The sequence below is a fragment of the Neoarius graeffei genome, chromosome 8 (genome assembly GCF_027579695.1).
Source record: "Neoarius graeffei isolate fNeoGra1 chromosome 8, fNeoGra1.pri, whole genome shotgun sequence".
In the NCBI taxonomy this organism is placed as follows: Eukaryota; Metazoa; Chordata; class Actinopteri; order Siluriformes; family Ariidae; genus Neoarius; species Neoarius graeffei.
Window position 1 is genome coordinate 92,613,994 of NC_083576.1, and position 21,452 is coordinate 92,635,445.

The 21,452-nt window shown below is 40.7% G+C and overlaps 1 protein-coding gene across 1 annotated transcript in view; it reads right to left on the bottom strand.

Moving 5' to 3' along the window:
• LOC132889963 (cytosolic carboxypeptidase 4) overlaps positions 1 to 21,452 on the bottom strand; it is a 238,887-nt gene that overhangs the window by 107,028 nt on the left and 110,407 nt on the right. Inside the window, exons 11-20 of the mRNA XM_060926765.1 lie at positions 21,382 to 21,446; positions 19,298 to 19,414; positions 14,625 to 15,016; positions 11,640 to 11,723; positions 4,617 to 4,709; positions 4,274 to 4,422; positions 4,050 to 4,137; positions 3,496 to 3,628; positions 3,250 to 3,403; positions 1,992 to 2,172 (exon numbers count right to left, since the gene is read on the bottom strand). Of these exons, the coding sequence (XP_060782748.1) occupies positions 1,992 to 2,172; positions 3,250 to 3,403; positions 3,496 to 3,628; positions 4,050 to 4,137; positions 4,274 to 4,422; positions 4,617 to 4,709; positions 11,640 to 11,723; positions 14,625 to 15,016; positions 19,298 to 19,414; positions 21,382 to 21,446 (1,456 nt within the window). The remainder of the gene's footprint in view (positions 1 to 1,991; positions 2,173 to 3,249; positions 3,404 to 3,495; positions 3,629 to 4,049; positions 4,138 to 4,273; positions 4,423 to 4,616; positions 4,710 to 11,639; positions 11,724 to 14,624; positions 15,017 to 19,297; positions 19,415 to 21,381; positions 21,447 to 21,452) is intronic.

Sequence of the window (21,452 nt, forward strand, 5' to 3'; positions counted from 1 at the left end):
TCGTGAGGAAATCGATGATAAATTGTGTTTTGATAAATTTGGGGACTTTTTGTTTGTGAATGTGTTGAAATAATAAAAAGAACATCACACACTGGCTTATGAAGTCTAGCTTCTCGTGTAGAAAAACTCGCATTTTTCATACAAAACACATTGTGGATCTGAGTGACATATTTCCCGATATTTCACTCCGATGATGTCACTCCCAGTGTTTTCCCGCTGACTAGATGCACATTGTCAAAATAGTGAACTGGTTCAAAATTAAAATTCCTTTGATGAACTTGCGTTTTTTTTGTTTTTTTGTGGATGTGTCCATATAAGGCCACACCAATTTAATTGGTTCTCGGATTTTTTCAGGAAAAATATGAAGCGAGCGAGCGAAATAAAAATAAAATTTAAAAAATGCTCTGATGGTAAAATTAGCGGTGGAAACAAAACAAAGACAATACATTATTACATTATTGCAAAATGCATGAAATATAATGTAGACTAGGCCTACTGTAGGCCTACATTCAAACTCATTTTTCTGTCATGAAAACAGTTTATCACAGCAACGGGTGACTAATAGCATTAGAACGACAAGATCGCGCTGTTTCACCAGATATGCGGACGGTAGCCTATGTGACTAAAACTCCGCGATCAATTTAACCGAGATGAATATTCACCAACGTGCAGTTAGGTGAATCGAACGAGAGTAAGAGCAGAATTTTTTGCATGAGAAACAGGAGGTGTGTTGCGTGAGGGCGTGAGAGGGCAGTCATATGCGTGTCTCACGCTTACTACATAACAGTCGGCAGCCCTGCTCAAGAGGGATGCGACCCAGAAAAAATGAACAAGGGAATAAACCCGGTAGGCCTACAGTAAATTTGTGTCCTGTATTGTCCTTGTCAGCAGGGCTAGCTCTGGCTGCACGTCTTTTATCAGGCAAACCAGTAAACAGAGAGGCTAAATAAACGATTGAATTACAGTCAATTGAACATCTACAATGCACAGAAAAAAAGATTAGGTCAGGAGTAGCTACTTCTGATGGATAAATACTTCGAATGATTTTTGTTTGCCCCTCACATCAATCAGTGAAATATATAAATCAAACCCACCTCCACAGAGTCGTTGTCCAAGTTGGCACATCGCAGGGTAACAAGCTCACGGCATCTTGAGTACGACTGTGCAAAGTTTTCCCCCTCTTGAATTTCGACACACCTGTCAAAGATTTTACGCTTCTGTTCACTGAATATCCTAACAATCACAAACACAGGCTTTGCAGGATTCCCCTCCACAGGCAGGTTTCTTCCACAAGTCTTTATCTAAAGTGAAAGGGGCGATTTGATTGGTTTTTGATGTCACGTGACCTCAACCTGCAGTCTTCAGTATTTTGAACCATCAGCCACGATGTTTTTCTGTTGGTGGGAGTTTGATTTCAATTTTTTTTTTTCATTTTGCATTTTCTTCAAGTGGCGATTCCGAGAACCAACTAATCCAATTGGTGTGGCCTAGTATAAAGAACATTACACTGTGGGGCGAAGATATGAAGTTTATCTTCTCGTGTTGAAAATATTCATCACTCAAAGATAAACTTTATATCTTTGTACCACCGCGTAATATCCTCTTTTTTTCATTTTAAAGTTATTTCTTGCTTTTTTGTTACATTGTATCACATTAACAACATTTCTAATCCCCATTTGTTGTGTTTAAAGGCGTCGGTCTGGACGCTGTGGAAAAACTCCATCTCAGAGGTGTGAACTACACACAGGTGATTTAATCATCTGATTATGAAGCTCAGCTGTGTAACCTGATTCTGAACACCAGGAACTTCCTCAAAATATTCCCTCTGGATTCGGCCCTGGAACCTTCATGAAAATAATCAAACACTGACTGAAGTGGATTTAAGACTGAGGTGATACGACATCACTGATGGAGGATGTGTGTTAGTATGTAGTTTTGTGTGTGTGTGTGTGTGTGTGTGTGTGTGTGTGTGTGTGTGTGTGTGTACCTACTTGCCATGTATCACTCCGTCAGGGTTCAGCATGGGGATGATCTTGAAGATGAACGTTTCTCTCAGACTCTCAGCCACGGCATCGTCACTGCACAGGAACTCCAGCGTTCCCTTCATCACCCAGCTGGAGTTACACTCACCAGGATGCACCCTCGCTGTCAGGAACACACATGGCCTGTTCCCTACACACACACACACACACACACACACACACAGGTTTGTGTTTATGGTGTATATGTAACGATGGTTCAATCCTTTATTTCAAAACAACAAACAAATATAAGAAAGAAAGAAAGAAAGAAAGAAAGAAAGAAAGAAAGAAAGATTGATTCTTGACCTACCATGTTGTCAGTAAAGGCATTGAGAACGACAGCACTAACCAAACTACAAACATGGCGACTCAGAACTACAATGCCCAAAGAGCACAGCGCCCCCTGTCACTGGCTTATTGAACTCAGCTGTCATTCATTCACAACTCATCAGCCACACTACTTAAGCCTCACTCACACTGCCCCTCAGCGTGACGTATCATTCTGTGTTTTCCAGTCCATACCAAGCCTTTCTATCTCTGCCTGACTCTAGTTATTCTAACCCTCGCTATCTCGCTTTGTCTACGCTTCTTGTCTTTTCTGTATTGTCCTGTTTGCTGATCGACTGACCCTTTGCCTGCCTTTTGACCACGCTTCTCGTTTTGCGATTTGGCTTCGTTATAAGTTTGTTCCCCGCTCTCCCCTGCACATACATCCGTAAGTGCCTGCTCTCTGACACGTGTAATTATGAATTTCTCCCATACATTATGCTGACACGACCGTGTAATAAAACTAGACAAATAACCTGTCTGGGGAGCGAATAAAATCGGAACAGCAAGACTAAACTGTGTTTGAGATGCACAAGGTCAAAGGTCACTGAGAGTATTTGTACATAGCATTTCCCAAAAGGCAGTGAACATATACCAGCATTTACAAGCATGAAAAACAACACTGCTTTTAATAATTAGTTACAGAGAGGAAGCTGAATCAATAACAGGAAGCTGAATTTAGTCATTCATTTGTTTTATTTGTTTGTTTGTTCCTCCATTTGCTGTTTATTTCTGATACTAAATCTACTGTATGGCAAAAGTGGGAAGGAAGGAGGGAGGGAAGAGGGAGGGAAGGAAGGAAGGAGGAGGGAGGGAGGGAGGGAGGGAAGGAAGGAAGGAGGGCAAAAAAGAAAAGAAGTAATTCATTAGAAACAACACACACACTCATACAGAGACTCACTGAGCTGATGCAGATGTTTGAAGGTGTGTGAGGTGGGCGTGGCTGTGATGGTGATCAGAGGACAGGCGTTTCCTCCGAGTGTGTTGCACAGCATCTGCTGTCTGAAGAAGATCTTTCGCGGGTCGACAGAGCGCTGCAGCATCTGGAGGTGAGACTGACAACAACAACAACAAAAACAGCAACAACAAACCTGGTTATAACACAGATAATCTATAGCAATCATGAGTAATTCTCACACACACACACCTGCAGGGTAGAGAAGGTGTATGGATAATGATACGCCATGTAACACACATCATCCTTGTGCCTAAAAGTAACAGTGAAGGTCAAAGTGTAAAAGCAATGATGTCCATGACCTTCACATGGCCGGAAGTTGTTCCTGACAGGAAACAGGAAGAGGAAGAGAAGGAAGAGGAAGTGCTTAACAGGTTTTAGTCTTTTATTTTGTAAACACAACTTGAGTAAACAAACACAGAGAACTGCGGTCTCCTTTTTTGAGGAAAAGTAATCAGAGTGGAGGATCGACTAATTATTAAACATTAACTAATTAAAATTATTTTATTATTTAAACTGAACTCCTGGGTCATAATTATCTTCATTTTGCTAGCTGCTAAAAATAGTGAGCTGTTATTATGATGCTGTGGAGGTGTGAGTGGGGCTCACTGGTGTAACCTCAAACACCAGAACAATCCCAAACATTCCAGACATTCTCTAAGATTAATCAACTAAGACAAAAGTTCTGCTTGTCTATGTCTCACTTTGTGTGTGTGTGTGTGTGTGTGTGTGTGTGTGTTAGTTACCTGTAGTAGCAGATCTCAGTTCCAGTTCGAACCCAGTGAGGTCTTCCCTCAAGTGCCTCTTTTACTGAATACATCACGGGCTGCATGCCTAACAGAGAGAGAGAGAGAGAGTGATGATGATGATGATGATTCATGAGCCAAGTCTTGCTTGATTCATGAATAAATGACTTCATGGAGGGTGCCAATACTTATGAGCACCATTGCCATGGTCAGTGTGTGTTTACCGTAGTTGAACTGGCTGTTGCTTTTCTCACAGTTGATGATGTTGAAGCGGTACGGAACATTTGCTGTCATTCCACTGACCTCAAAATAAAACCACTGCTGATGAGCCAATGAGTTCACATCGGCATTAACGATCAGATCGTACTCGTATCTGAGAGAGAGAGAGAGAGAGAGAGAGAGAGAGAGAAGAAGAAGAAGAAGAAGAAGCCTAAGTAACAGGAACAAAAATCTTTCAGTTTAATAAAACTGCACTGTCAAATCTTGAACTCTGTGAAGCATGGTGGTGGGAGCACCATGCTGAGAGTTACCCTTATAGACTGTCTAAGATTTTGTGCTGAACGTCACCTGCGGATGTGAACAGCTTTCCTCAAGTTCCCATTCTCAAACTTTGAGAAGAAACGTAGGGAGTCTGCAGGGGCCTGGTTGGAACAGTGAGGACTGAGAGAGAGAGAGAGAGAGAGAGAGAGAGAGGTAAAGATGAGTGAGCCTAACATTGTCTACCCATGCTAAAGCTTACAAGCTGATAATCCACCATGAGACTCTGCTTTATTGGTAAACTATATGGCCAAAAGTATGTGCCCCCTGACCATCATACCCACCATGTGGTTCTTCTCTAAACTGTAAGAGGCCCAAACCTGTTCCTGTTCCAGCATGGTGATGACAATGCTCCTGTCCACAAAATGAGCTCCATGAAGACGTGGTGTGTGAAGGTCAGAGTGAAGAACTCAAGGTTTCTGCACAGAGCCCTGACTGAACTCAACCCCACTGAACACCTTTGGGATGAACTGGAACTGGAGCCTCAACATCATCAACAACATCAATCCCTGATCTCTCTAATGCTCTTCTAACTGAATGAACACAAATCCCCACAGCCACACCCCAAAATCTTATATTTTGTTACATAACTTATAACTAATGTTATATAGTGCGTTTCTCATACCACCTAAACCACCCACCCCACCCCACCCCAAAAAAAAAAAACACTCCAGAAAAGAAAGTGTTGGGGAAAGAGTAAGGTTTTTATCTGGGCCTTGATGGTGGAAAAGTGAAGAACATATAAAAGTCACATAAATTGAAGTCGAGTTCTAGAGTTTGGGGGCCATGACATTAAAACATCTGCTCCCAACAAAGGCCAGTGTAAATTTTGGGATAGCTATGAGTCCATTACCTGAGACTGAGGGTGGGGCTAATCCAGGGAGGTTTGTAGGAGGATGTTAAACTGGGTGTGCCAGTGAACTGGTAGAGGACTGGGGTGATTATGAGCTGATATTTTGGATGTGTTAATAGTCAAGATGGGAGGGGTATGACGGCAGGGAGCAGAGTTTCTGATTCTGTCTGGTTAAGCATGGAGTGAAGATGTGCAACGTTTCAATGATGGAAGAAAGAACTTGAAACAGTGCTCTAACATGGGATCTGAAAGAGTGTGATGGATAAAAGATTACCCCCATCCCCTTTACAACCTGCTGAGGAAGGTTTAACAGTCACTCCATGAACGTCAAGGGAAAATGGAGACCAGTTTGAGCCAATGGATTTGAGGCCAATGGATTAATACATCTCTGAGAGTTAGATTGGATCTAAAGTTTGATATCCGATATAAAAACAGGATATTAGGGTTAGGAGTCGCAATGTGAAGGTAGTTTTGGTGCCTAAAATGCAATAATTGCTAAACATGAGTATCATCAGCATATCATCATCCTCTTTTCATCATCACCCGTCTACCGAGGGAGCCCTGAGAGTGTTCTCTACTGTTACATCACTGTCTGGTTTGGGAACTGCAGCTTTGCTGAAGAAAAGTCCCTGCAGCAGACAGTGAGGACGGCACTATCCTGACTCTATATGAAGCACATCATCCACTATACCAACAGCATAGTGCAGGACAAATCTCACCCATCACATGTACTGTTCTCCCTCCTGCCATCTGGCAGAAGGTACCAAAGCATCTGAATCATCACTACCAGACACTGCAACAGCTTCTTCCCCCAGGCAGTCAGAGTCTTCAACTCTGTTACCCCTGAAGAACTGACAGTTCAAACTGACACGACACCTTCTCATCCACCTCTCATCCATTTGCACATGTTACAGGTGATTTTTGAAATCAGGTGGTTCTAGATTTACCTAGGTGAATTAGGTCGACATTCTATCTATCCATCCATTATTTGTGCTTATCCTGTGCAGGATCATGGGCTGGAGTCTATCCCAGCTGACTATGGGTGAGAGGCGGGGTACACCTTGGACAAGTTGCCAGATCATCACAGGGCTGACACACAGAGACAAACAACCATTCACACTCACATTCACACCTACGGTCAATTTAGAGTCACCAGTTAACCTAACCTGCATGTCTTTGGACTGTGGGGGAAACCGGAGCAGCCGGAGGAAACCCACGTGGACACGGGGAGAACATGCAAACTCCACACAGAAAGGCCCTCGCCGGCCACGGGGCTCAAACCCAGAACCTTCTTGCTGTGAGGTGACAGTGCTAACCACTACACCACCGTGCCACCAGGTCAACTTTCTTAAAAGTTTTTTTTTTTTTGAGGGGGGTTCATTAAAAAAAGGGGCTTGGATTTTTTAGAGGGTTTATAAAAGAATGAGAACATGTCAACAACCACTCTCTATTCACCTTTCCCCCCTCATCATACCTTTCTACTCAGAATTACACTGATATACCTGTCTTTCTAATTTAATTTGCTTTTTCCCACTGCTTTTTACTGTCCTTGTTGGGAATCAAACTCAGGACCTTCTGTTTGAAGTCAACCACATTCCCGCTACACCACAGAGGATTCAGTTGCAGCAAAGAAATTAACCCTAAACCTAAATCCTAATTCACCAAGGTAAATCTAGAATCACCTAGTTGAATCCAGAGTCACCTGATTTCAAAAATCACCTGTAACACACACACACACAAACACACACACACACACACACACACACACACACACACACAATGCTCACTTTGCACTTTTCTTGTGGTAAAATCCTGGTAAAACATGAACTCTTCAAACTGAACTGCATTGTCTTGCATTTTTTCTCTAAAGTGAACATTTGCACACAAATGCACAATTGCCACTTTGCACTTGTCTTTGTTTTTTCATTTATGCTGTTTATTGGACTTGAATAGTGAGATGTTTGGATAGATAAATGTTACTTAGATAACTATAGATAGTTATTTATATACCTTGTGTTTGTAATCTTCTATTTTCTCTCTAAATGCACCATGGGGAGTCCAAGGGAAATGATATTTCAGTGCACTGTATCCTTGTACATGGACGTACTGACAATAAAGCTCTCTTGAATCTGAGTCTTGAATGGTGGCGAATGATCTAATCTAACCAAGGGACTTGACTTATTTTGAGCACACTCGAACACCATCTACAACCCCGATTCCAAAAAAGTTGGGACAAAGTACAAATTGTAAATAAAAACGGAATGCAATGATGTGGAAGTTTCAAAATTCCATATTTTATTCAGAATAGAACATAGATGACATATCAAATGTTTAAACTGAGAAAATGTATCATTTAAAGAGAAAAATTAGGTGATTATAAATTTCATGACAACAACACATCTCAAAAAAGTTGGGACAAGGCCATGTTTCCCACTGTGAGACATCCCCTTTTCTCTTTACAACAGTCTGTAAACGTCTGGGGACTGAGGAGACAAGTTGCTCAAGTTTAGGGATAGGAATGTTAACCCATTCTTGTCTAATGGAGGATTCTAGTTGCTCAACTGTCTTAGGTCTTTTTTGTCGTCTCTTCCGTTTTATGATGCGCCAAATGTTTTCTATGGGTGAAAGATCTGGACTGCAGGCTGGCCAGTTCAGTACCCGGACCCTTCTTCTACGCAGCCATGATGCTGTAATTGATGCAGTATGTGGTTTGGCATTGTCATGTTGGAAAATGCAAGGTCTTCCCTGAAAGAGACGTCATCTGGATGGGAGCATATGTTGCTCTAGAACCTGGATATACCTTTCAGCATTGATGGTGTCTTTCCAGATGTGTAAGCTGCCCATGCCACACGAACTAATGCAACCCCATACCATCAGAGATGCAGGCTTCTGAACTGAGCGCTGATAACAACTCGGGTCGTCCTTCTCCTCTTTAGTCCGAATGACACGGCGTCCCTGATTTCCATAAAGAACTTCAAATTTTGATTCGTCTGACCACAGAACAGTTTTCCACTTTGCCACAGTCCATTTTAAATGAGCCTTGGCCCAGAGAAGACGTCTGCGCTTCTGGATCATGTTTAGATACGGCTTCTTCTTTGAATTATAGAGTTTTAGCTGGCAACGGCGGATGGCACGGTGAATTGTGTTCACAGATAATGTTCTCTGGAAATATTCCCGAGCCCATTTTGTGATTTCCAATACAGAAGCATGCCTGTATGTGATGCAGTGCCGTCTAAGGGCCCGAAGATCACGGGCACCCAGTATGGTTTCCCGGCCTTGACCCTTACGCACAGAGATTCTTCCAGATTCTCTGAATCTTTTGATGATATTATGCACTGTAGATGATGATATGTTCAAACTCTTTGCAATTTTACACTGTCGAACTCCTTTCTGATATTGCTCCACTATTTGTCGGTGCAGAATTAGGGGGATTGGTGATCCTCTTCCCATCTTTACTTCTGAGAGCCGCTGCCACTCCAAGATGCTCTTTTTATACCCAGTCATGTTAATGACCTATTGCCAATTGACCTAATGAGTTGCAATTTGGTCCTCCAGCTGTTCCTTTTTTGTACCTTTAACTTTTCCAGCCTCTTATTGCCCCTGTCCCAACTTTTTTGAGATGTGTTGCTGTCATGAAATTTCAAATGAGCCAATATTTGGCATGAAATTTCAAAATGTCTCACTTTCGACATTTGATATGTTGTCTATGTTCTATTGTGAATACAATATCAGTTTTTGAGATTTGTAAATTATTGCATTCTCTTTTTATTTACAATTTGTACTTTGTCCCAACTTTTTTGGAATCGGGGTTGTATTACTTCCTTCCACTCTCCACTATCTTCCATAATCTTCATTAGTTCCTCGCTCCACAATCCAGTATCACTTCTCAACTGATCTACATATGTTAAAGATGGTCTTCCTCTCTTCCGTTTGTCGTGTTTTGGCTCCAACATGATAACTTTGCTTATCACCTCTTCTTTTCTTCCCTAACATTGTCCAATGAACTGCAATCTTCTAATTCATAATGAATCAGTCGATCTTCTCAGTTTGCCACAGAGTTCTTTGTTGGTAATGTGCTCTTTCCGTGATACTCCAAATATATCCTTGAGCATTCTGGTATAAATACCATCTTAGTTAGTGTCCAGCTTTCAGTACCATACACTTTCTACAGTGGCACAAAAGAAACTTATTTTGAGATGCCTTTGAAGATTTGACTTCCAAACTTTATCCATTATGTTTAGTGTGCTCCAAGCTTGCCCTATCCTGATTTCCAGATCTTTTTTGCTTGACTTAATCCAAGCACCAAGGTACTTGAAGTCATCAAACTGAGGGGCAATGTGTAAATAATGAATAGAAGAGGGCTGAGGACCGATCCCTGAGGAACACCATGAGACGCAGTGGAGGATTTCTATTTCACAAGGTCAACAAACTGAAATCTATTAGTATTTATAGGAGATAAACCAGTTAAGAGCTGAGACGATAACACCAACAGTGTGCTTAAATCTAGGAGAAGAAGGATACTGAGGGCACTGGAGTCAGTGAAGAGGAGGATATCATTGAAAAGGTTGTTATTGGATAAGAATTTTGCAGTTGAGAGGCTCCAGGCCTTGGCTTGGCTACAAAAGGAGAGATCTGATATCAGTCCATCATGTTCCAGAAAGGCAGGATTGAGAGCAGGATGGGGATGATGGCTGAAGTTTTAAGAGCAGTATCGACAGAAACCAAAGCAAGTAATATATGAATGAAGTGCAGGAGGGGACAGAAATGAAGTAGACGTTAGATTTAGGTGTTAAATCAGAGATGGAAGCTGAGCAAGTTCAGCAGGAGAGACGGCAGGTGGAAATTCAGCGGCTGAGCTGAAAGGAAAAATCATTAGAATCAGATGTTGAAGTGGCTGAAGGTGTTGGTAAGCATTGTTAATTTTAACTGAGAAATTAAATTAGCAGAATATTGTAGGAGGAGGTTTACTGCACGGCCGGTTGTTCTGGAACCTATCCTGGGAATGCTGGGAATAAGACAAGAATGGCGAACATTTAAGGGAACATTAAGTATCTGATCATAATAGATAAAAAAAAAAAAACTAACATCCATTTTAGCCTGTACTCTCATGATGTTCCTAATATTCCCAGGATAGGTTCCGGATCCACCCCAACCCTGAGTGAAGATAAATAATTGAATTAGTGTTCATTTTTCCATTGGTACCAGTGTTCAGCTTCTAACTGGTGATCATCTTAGATTGCTTTTTATTCAGAAATCCATGAAATCTATTCGCAGGCGTTTCATCCTGTTTGCTCCACACTAGGAACGAAGACATGACTACACTGGTGAACTCAAAGCAAATTAAATGTCCTCGGCTCCAGTGTCACACGGATTGGAATTAGCTTGTGGATCTATTTCCATTCGGAGATACACTATCTTTTCATTTCACTCTGCCTCCGTTTATTCACACTCAGTTACCAAATCACTGGGATCATATACAGGGAATGAGCTATCTTAAAAAAACTGTCTCATTATCGATCAGAAAATGTTTAAAGCCCTGCTGGGACTGCTTGAGTTTTCTGTGTGGAGGTGTGTACTGGAATTGTTCCCTGAATGTCTCTGGGATTTTTATCTGCAGAAATCAGAAGAATAAAATATAGACAAAGTGTAAAAGGACTCAGGTCTCAGAGAAGCTACGCTTCTGTAGGGTTTTAGGTCGATTATTGGACTGTTATGATCATGTGACATACTAATGGTAAAAGCCACACCCCCTATATAACAAAGTGTATCGTAATAATAATAATAATAATAATAATAATATGTTCAATTTATATAGCGCCTTTCTCAGAACCCAAGGTCGCTTTACAATAATAGACAGAAAAAAGAAAAGAAAAAAGTCCACCAAATAGAGGTCAGGATATCATTCCAGTGGTGTAGCAGCCACAGTCCCACCAAAAGGCGCACAAAAACAAGTCCCACATCTCCAGCACAGCCGCCGTGATGCCGCCAGCAACATCGCTCGAACACCACGCCATGGATCCCCAAAGTGAGCACAGAAGCACCGCCGCGCAGAGTGCCGGTATGTCCCAAACCGCCTGCACGGATACCGCGATGCCACCGAGCAACATCGCTCGGAACATCACACCAAGCATTCAAGCACAGAGCGCTGGACAACCACGCTGTTAAAATGAGCAATTATATGTTAATAATATGCTAATTACCTGGGCTCTTCAATATCAAAAACGACTTTACTGATGATGTCATCAGGACAGAGTAGGCGCTGGATGTCTTCAAAAATTTTCTTTCTGAAAAAAAGAAGGCAGGTTTACAGCGTGTTTTAGGTCCGACTCTCAAGATTAAGAGGTGTTGATTATTTTTTATAACAGCATGAAAAAATAAACAATGTCTTTTGTGAGTGTTTATTATTGATTTTTAAAATGTTTGTGTTATGCTTGGTGTGTGTGTGTGTGTGTGTGTGTGTGTGTGTGTGTGTGTGTGTGTGTGTGTGTGTGTGTGAATATGAAAATGTGCAATATTTCAGTCTGGGTATCTCGACGAACATTTACACACAGGATACACGGTGTGTGTGTGCAGCATCAAAACATCTCAAAGCTCCAACAGCAACAGAAATAGAACATTTTACCCAGAATACAACTCTGCAGACATAACCTTTAAATAAAAATAAACACAATCAGCATGAACTCATGGAGTACACATAATATAAGACCTGTTTTGTTTTAAATAAATAAATGAGTTTCACAGTCACACACTTATCTCGACCCTCGTGGAATTAGAAATGTCACTTCCATCCAGCACTCGCCTGCTGCTCCCTGCTTTTGACTCATTTTTGAAAATGACGGTTTGTGAATAAAATGACACTAATCACACGCAGCTTCTTATCTCAGCCTGGAGCCAACACAATAAACTGTGAAATAACTGAAACAAATGTCACTTTTGCTCAATCTCGGCTTTGCACGCAGGACAGAGAACAAAATTAAAGCTGTTCAGAGGGAAAAAAAATCAGGCTTTTGACAAAGAAGCTTAAAGTAATGAGAGAAACATATTACACATTAGCGGGAAGCTGATCAGCAGATTGTCTCGGAGGTCAGCGGGAAATAAACAGCAAAATCTTACACAAGATTATTATTCTGAATTCACAACACGACAAAAATGGTTTTTAATAAAAGCTGAGTGTCACAGTGGTGACCTCAAGTGGGCGGAGCTAAGCAAGGAAGCGTTGATGAAAAGGATTAAGAACATTATGATTTAAGGGATGGATTAATTTATTAGTTCTGAATACATAATAATCAAAAATTAATTCATTAATCAATTAATTCATAGTTATTGTATGACATTTTAAATATAATACTTTTATGTTTAATACAAAATTTTAGGGTTAAAATAAATAAATAAATAAATAAATAGTAATATTTAGAAATATAAACTCCATTTAATGATATTTTTCAATCAATTAATAAATTTACATCATAATTAATAAGGAAGTAATGATCTACAACTTATTAATTATTGTACACATAAAATAAAATAAAAATATTGTGTATTGGGTAGTAATATTTAGGTGTGAATTTATTCTTTTTTTTATTAATAAGAAATAAACTACTCACCATCATGAAGTAAATAGTAAATAATATTTAAGTGATTATGAATTATTCATATAAATAAATAAATATATAAATATAGTATGAGTTCAAAATGTATTTTATATATTTATTTAAAGTATTAAAATTTAAGCATCAGTTTAAAAACTGTTTCCTCATTCCATTCCTCATGATTCTTTGCTTTTTTTAACAAAATAATGAACTATTACTAAACAATTAATACATGATTATTAATGATTAATTAATGATGTGTTATTGTGTAATGTTTAAAATGTGATTTCATATTTAAATCATTTATTAATATTTATATATCAGGTTAAAAAGAGGTTTGTAACCAAACATTCTTTCTTTACTTCTGATTTTGAAGTGTTTCATTCCTCTTTTACTGCAATAACTTCTAGTAATTTTTAGCTTTTTATAGTTACATTTACAGCGAGACGGCCTTTCGATTTCATAAAATCAGTGAAATTTAGTTCCGTCTGAAATGTGGTGATTGTGATATCTGTTTATTTCTGTAATATCTCACAAAATATCAGGCCATTCTGTGGCTGGGAAGTTATTTAATTTGAGGGGATTAAAGCAAATAATGTGCATGAAATTGCTCGCTTGGCGCAGTCAAGCAGACAGAGGAAGTCCGTGTGCGCATGCGCAGGTTTACCTTCTTCTTCTTCTTTTGGGTTTTACAGCAGCTGGCATCCACAGTGTTGCATTACTGCCATCTACAGGTTTCCCTTTGAGCGTGCACTGACAGTTCCATCATTCTGTCGCTAAACGAACAGCTGATCACACCGAGGTGCTCGCTGAGCGCCCATATTTATTAGTTTGGTCCTGCGTTTCCTTTCCTTCATATATAACATAACGTCTTTTCTTCTTGCTTTCCGTTACGGTAGTCGCTCTTTCACGTTTCATTCGCACACTCACGTCCTCCATTTTTCTCTCCTGTTTCAAATTTGTATCCCACAATGCCTTGCGTGAACGGGGAAAGCCCACCACGTGATGCATGACGTAGTATCTTGAATTAGGTCATGGTGAAGCAGGAAAAAATAGCGGAGAATTTAGGGCCACATGACTTTAAATTCATTAATTGTTCTATTTAAAAAAACTAATAAAACTGGAAGTCTGTGATTCAAATTTAGTAGCTTTTGGTCACTAAAGAAAAATATTTGGGTGTCAGTGAAAATTCTTTTTATGACCTACACTTGAAAAATCTGAAAGGCCGTCTAGCTTTAATGTTGTGGAACATCTGTGAAGCAAGTTAGTTCCTGTTCTCACTTACGTTATAGCAGCAATAAATACTCAGGCAAAGGAAATCATAAAGCTCCAGCTTCACCTCTGACTGTGATGAAGTTCTGACACTGGAGACTCCTTCCAGAAACATTACAGAAACAGAAAACGTCACCATATCAAAGATTTTTTAATCTGTTTATTGTCAGTGGAGAGTCTTCTGGACACACCCCGGTGAATGAGCCATTGCTATAGAAACAATAACATATTAATAAGAATGAGTGCATTAATATAAACCTGCACTACTGTCAGCGCTGCTGTTATAGAAAACTAATCAACACCTTCTGACCAATCAGGTTCTACCTCTGGATGTGGGGTTCCCTGTGAGCCATGCTCTCGGGACCAGCGGGAGGAAGATGACCCCAGAAATCTGGAAAAGCCAAAATGGAGAACGTAGCGATGGATTTCGTGCGAGCAGCCGCCCAGCTGTAAAGCCGAGGATCATGATGAGGAATTGAAGCACCGTATTTCTCCAAAAGTCTGTCCAACAGGCTGTTACAGGCTTCCTGTTGATTTCCTGCACAGTTCAGGATGTGACTTTGGAGATCTCTGGCCTTCAGATCTGCCTCTTCCTGCTTCTCTCCAGGTAAAGACGGAGACGAGCAATTGTTGGAGAATGATTTGGATTTTCTGTTGTCATGGAGTTTGATGTTGTCGTCTGAGCTCACATCTCGCGCTGAGTCTGAGTCCAGATCCTGGAAGAGAAGTTTGTTTAAAGATTAAGAAGGTGGAGCCAAAGAATGAATAAAGGATGTGTCACGTATCCTGAGAAGATTGGGTTGTTTCAAGGGCAATGACAATATCAGCATCATCTCAATATTAATCATAAACACAGAGACACAACAGAAATTATTATACTCATATAATTTAATTAAAAAAATACAAACAAAATAAACATACTTTAAATAAACCAAAATAAAAGTGTGCTACATTTATCATTTTCAGCATTTCTGTTTGAAAGCTATTAGCCAGCTAGCTATAATCTGAGCGTAAGGACACCGACGTGACAGCTGATGAAGCCTCGGAGGTTTTACTGCACGAGGAGGAAAAGAAGTGAAGATGTAGTGATGAGGACTGGAACGATACAATTGTGTCATGTTCGATTCGAATCTGGGTTCAGGATTTGATATTCAACTATTATGAAGGAAAATGGTAACTGAAGAGATTTTTTTTGTTTCTGAGTCATAAACAATGCAAAGAAGTTGGATTTTTGTCTGTATAAATGCTTATAAACATACAAACTGTTACAAAGAGAGATTTAGTATTGTAAAATAGATATACTACAGGTTCATCAGATTTTAAAAATAAATAAACACATTTATAAATTCTAAAAAAAGATTCATTGATTTAAAAAAAGTTTCTGATTTTGAGAATGATAAAATAATTATGTTTAAGAAATATATTCAGCTCCGTAGCAGCACCAGTGGTGTCATTTTATCCGGAAATAGAGCTCCAAAGATGGATAAAATGACCGTCTGCCCCGGCCTGTTTCTCAGGCATTCAGTCGATCTCAGACATGTGGAGATGCTTCATACGTGGAGATGATTATGGTGCAGACTCTCCATGAAAGAATTCAATCACATGACCTGTGTGTTCTCTGTAGTTTTTATTCTATGCAGATTTGGACCCCTAGTGTTCAAACAGTGCAATTACATTAATGGATAATTAAGAGAATGCTGATATCACCCGTTTCCACGATGCACATCGTCACATTTTTCATCAGGACGGATCATGTCACCATGTGCTGCTACACTTCTAGTGGTTTTGGGTTCAAAAAAGTATGGCGTCTGTGTTCCTCAGTGAGTAAGATGTTCACTAAATCATTTCCAGTGGAACTGTCGTAAAGGTGTTTTATTTGCTAACACTGTTCCACGTACAGACAGTCAGCTCCTTCGGCATCCATGTAAAACATAACAGATGAAAAAAAAAGTGACAGGAAATGAAGTGAGGTCTGAAATTATATTTCTACGTACGTAAGATAATTATTTAAAAAAGATCAATGTAAATAAGAACAAATACTAAAACAAAAGCAAATACTGAGCAATTGTTACAATTTTAACCGTCTACTTTCTTATAAAAAATAAACCTAAAGATAATTTATTATCATTTATTTATGCCACAGTCACAGAAAATACTACATTCTGATTGGCTGGCAGGCATTTGTTATTTTCTTCTGTTAGGAATCTGATAACTCTGATGGATCTGGTCAGAAATTTAATCGCAAGCTTTACATTAAAATCAATTACAGTGGACGTAATGATGTAACCATAACAACGATTGTGAATAACTCTGATATTGCAAAAAAAAAGGTTTTATTTAAAGTAACATGAATGGAAATAGAGTTTAACTTCTGAGACGTAACCATAGCAACAGTCATGACAACCGGATGACAAGGTCGGTGATGAGGAGCGACAGTTCTGTTACAATATTCAGTAAATAGATATCTTTAAATAAAAGATATTTAGTTTCTCAAAAATAAATAAATATGGCTCAATAAAATGAGAAATACTTTGCTATTTGGAATAAAAAAATATCTACGAAGCCGTCGTTAGGCTTAAACAGTATTGAGTGGGCGTGGCATGAAGAAATCGATATGAAATGTAAGAAAATCTCTGATGTAATGTTTTGTTTTTATTTAGTTTTTATTTCTGTTTTATTTTCATTTTTGTGGCAGTGAGGTGACATCATTTCCATGTTACTATTTTAAGGAATCCAGTTTATTCAGATTATCTAATTTGCATTTCAAGAAATACCAAATAAAATCCAGAAAATGCAAATCTGAGCATTTAAGAGCAGAAATGTTGCTCGTTAGCAATTTAATTCTCACTAATGCACTAAACCAGCGCTAACGAAGGAAGGACATTAATCACATGATCATCTGACGATTCTGTCAGAACTAATAAAATAAAAACTAATGACCAAAACCATCACAGTGGAAACGTTAACAGTTTGAAGTCTTTTTCATTCCCAACACTAGAGGAGGGACTTGGCGAGCCGTCAATCAAGCTGATCCTGACCAATCATCATGGAGAGCAGGATAGACTCAGGGTCTGTGTACCGTCCCCCAGACTCACTGTACTCACATCATAAAGCTTATTACTCCTCATGGTTGCACTTTTTTTCATAGACACCAAAAAAAAAAAGAAAAAAGAAAACTGAGGTTAGATCTCCTGCCAGTGTGGATTTTCATCTTTGGAGTCTCCGGTCATCAGTCTGGTCAAATTGTCGAAGACGTGTTTGTTCAAGCGTTAAAGAGGGGCGCGGGAGGGTAATGCTGAATTTATCCAGTCAGTGGGCAAGGAAAAAGGAGCTGACTGCTTTATACTAACACACACACACACACACACACACACACACACACACACACACACACACAAACACAGGAGGAAAACATTACACATCTGAAAAAATATTATCACCAAAACCAACAACATGGTCTGAGCAAAAACATTATTTTACACCGTGCTATTAAACAGTAATAACGCTGTAATAAACATGTAATTATTCAGGTAATAAACCGTGCGCGCGTGCGTTAGTTATAGTAAAATCACAGTTACCACCCTGAAGATTATTTTCCTTTCACACCACAGCAATGCCACCACATGTCATAATTTTTTGTGAATAATTTTTTTTTATTATAGTTACATTTAGATTTACTAAGAAAGTGTAAAGCAGTTTAAACTGCTCCATCCTGAAGATGTTGGACAACTTACAGTTCCAGCTTCACCTCTGACTGTTACACAGCGCTGACACTGGAGACTCCTTCCAGAGATAATACATAAATAAACATACAGGAAGCCGTCGACTTACAACCTATGCGACTTACAACTGATCAACTTTACGACCATCTGGTTATGACTGGCAAGTGTTTCTCAGCTGAGCTAGCTGAGCGTACGACAGTTTTCGCTCCAGCTCCCGGCACATGTGCAGTGTCTCTCGTGCTCCCTCGCGTGCGCCGTCATACAGTTTCCGCCCCAGCTCCTGGTTTATGAAACGAGCAAATGCTCCCGCCAGCCCGAGCGCTGCAACAGCTGATGATGACGTAGACGACCCACAGCCAAGCACCAGTGATGCCAGCGGTCACTAAGTTTTGTATTTTGCTATGTTTTACATTTGTATTTTGGTATGTTTCAAAATAAAATGTTTTCTATTTTTCACACTTGTATTTCGTATTTTTTGTTTTGCACATATTAAACGAATTGTACTGTACGCAGTGTAGCATGCAGTGTTTGACTTAAACCAAATAATGAGCCAAGGTAATGAAATAAGAAAATGTTGATAAAATAAGACTTTAAGATGATTACAATATCATTACACATCACAATATACTTACGTTCATTTAACATAGGCCGACTTATGGCCAGATCGGTTTAAAACCGGTCAGTCGTAACCAAACGCAGTCGTAAGTCGACGACGACCTGTATTATATATTCACAAGTGTTTTAGTGGGAAATACACCACTGATATTTTTCATCTGAGTTCCATCTGGGACATGGAGAACCAAAACTGGGATGTAAAGCTCTATCTGTCACTCGTGAAGAAATCAATAAATTATTTTTGTAACACTGTATACCTATTATATTTTATTTATAAATGAATATTTTATTTTGTATCTATTAATTATGCATTAGTAAATAATAATAATAATAATAATAATAATAATAATAATAACGCCTTTCGCCCGTAGTCAGCTGGGATAGGCTCCAGCTTGCCTGCGACCCTGTAGAACAGGATAAAGCGGCTACAGATAATGAGATGAGATGATAATAACATAAAAAGACTTTGCAGCAGTTTTTCCAGGAAAATAAATAAATAAATAAATAAATAAAAATGCCTCAAAATATAGTTTTAAAAATAAACAAAATCATTCAAATATAAAACAAAGCTAAAATATGTAAATATTAAATTTTAATATAAAGCCTTTTTTGCATAAAAGTGAAGGTGGAGTTGAAGGAGAAGGTGAAAGTGAAGGTCACCTGGAAGTTGAGATGGAGTTCAGGACAGAAGAGTGCGTACTGCGCCAGCTGCTCCTTTGGCCGATCCAGATCCGGCCGAGCCTTCAGCTTATTAATGTCTGTCTCCAAATCATCCTCCTGGAACACACACACACACACACACACACATACACACACACACACACACACACAGACACAGACACACACACACACACACACACAGACACACACAGACACACACGCACACACAGACACACACACACACAGACACACACACACACACAGACACACACACACACACAGACACACACAGACACACACACACAGACACAGACACACACACACACACACACACAGACACACACACACACACACACAGACACACACGCACACACAGACACACACACACACAGACACACACACACACACACACACACACACAGACACACACGCACACACACAGACACACACACACATACACACAGACACACACACACACAGACACACACAGACACACACACACACACACACACACAGACACACACACACACACAGACACACACACACACACAGACACACACACACACACACAGACACAGACACACACACAAACACACACAGACACACACAGACACACACACACACACACAGACACACACACAGACACACAGACACACACACACAGACACACACAGACACACACAGACACACACACACACACACACGCGCACACACACACAGAGACACACACACACAGTGTTATTAGTGTTTATGAGGAGTGGGGCCTGGGGAAAGGTTCCAGAAAGAGATGAGGGGGTGGGGCCTGTGGAAAGATTCCATTAAGAGATGAGGGGGCAGGGCCTGGGGAATGGTTTCAGAAAGAGATGAAGGGTGGGGCCTGGGGAACAATTCCATAAAGAGATGAGGGGTGGGGCCTGGGGAAAGATTCCAGAAAGAGATGAGGGGGCGGGGCCTGGGAAATGGTTTCAGAAAGAGATGAGGGGTGGGGCCTGGGAAACAATTCCATAAAGAGATGAGGGGTGGGGCCTGGGGAAAGATTCCAAAAAGAGATGAGGGGTGGGACCTGGGGAACGATGCCAGAAAGAGATGAGGGGGCGGGGCCTGGGGAAAGGTTCCAGAAAGAGATGAGTGGTAGGACCTGGGGAACAATTCCAGAAAGAGATGAGGGGTGGGGCCTGGGGAACGATGCCAGAAAGAGATGAGGGGCCTGGGCCTGGGGAATGGTTCCAGAAAGAGATGAGGGGTGGGGCCTTGGGAAAGATTCCAGAAAAAGATGACGGGAGGGGCCTGGGGAAAGATTCCAGGAAAGAGATGAGGGGTGGGGCCTGGGGAAAGATTCCAGAAAGAGATGAGGGGGCGGGGCCTGGGGAATGGTTTCAGAAAGAGATGAGGGGTGGGGCCTGGGGAACAATTCCATAAAGAGATGAGGGGTGGGGCCTGGGGAAAGATTCCAGAAAGAGATGAGGGGTGGGACCTGGGGAATGATGCCAGAAAGAGATGAGGAGGCGGGGCCTGGGGAATGGTTTCAGAAAGAGATGAGGGGTGGGGCCTGGGGAACAATTCCATAAAGAGATGAGGGGTGGGGACTGGGAAAGATTCCAGAAAGAGATGAGGGGTGGGACCTGGGGAATGATGCCAGAAAGAGATGAGGGGGCGGGGCCTGGAGGAAGTTTCCAGAAAGATATGAAGGGTGGGGCCTAGGGAAAGATTCCAGAAAGAGATGAGGGGAGGGGCCTGGGGAAAGATTCCAGGAAGAGATGAGGGGTGGGGCCTGGGGAATGGTTCCAGAAAGAGATGAGGGGCGGGGCCTGGGGAATGATGCCAGAAAGAGATGAGGAGGCAGGGCCTGGGGAATGGTTCCAGAAAGAGATGAGGGGTGGGGCCTGGGGGAAGTTTCCAGGAAGATATGAAGGGCGGGGCCTGGGGAACAATTCCATAAAGAGATGAGGGGAGGGGCCTGGGGAAAGATTCCAGGAAGAGATGAGGGGCGGGGCCTGGGGAACAATTCCAGACAGAGATGAGGGGGCGGGGCCTGGGGAACTCCATAGAGAAATGAGTGAAAATAAAATTCTGTATTCACTCACGTAATCGTGGTATTCAAGCTCTTCACTTTCTTGTTCATCATCGCTGTCATCTTCATTGTTTACATCTGGGG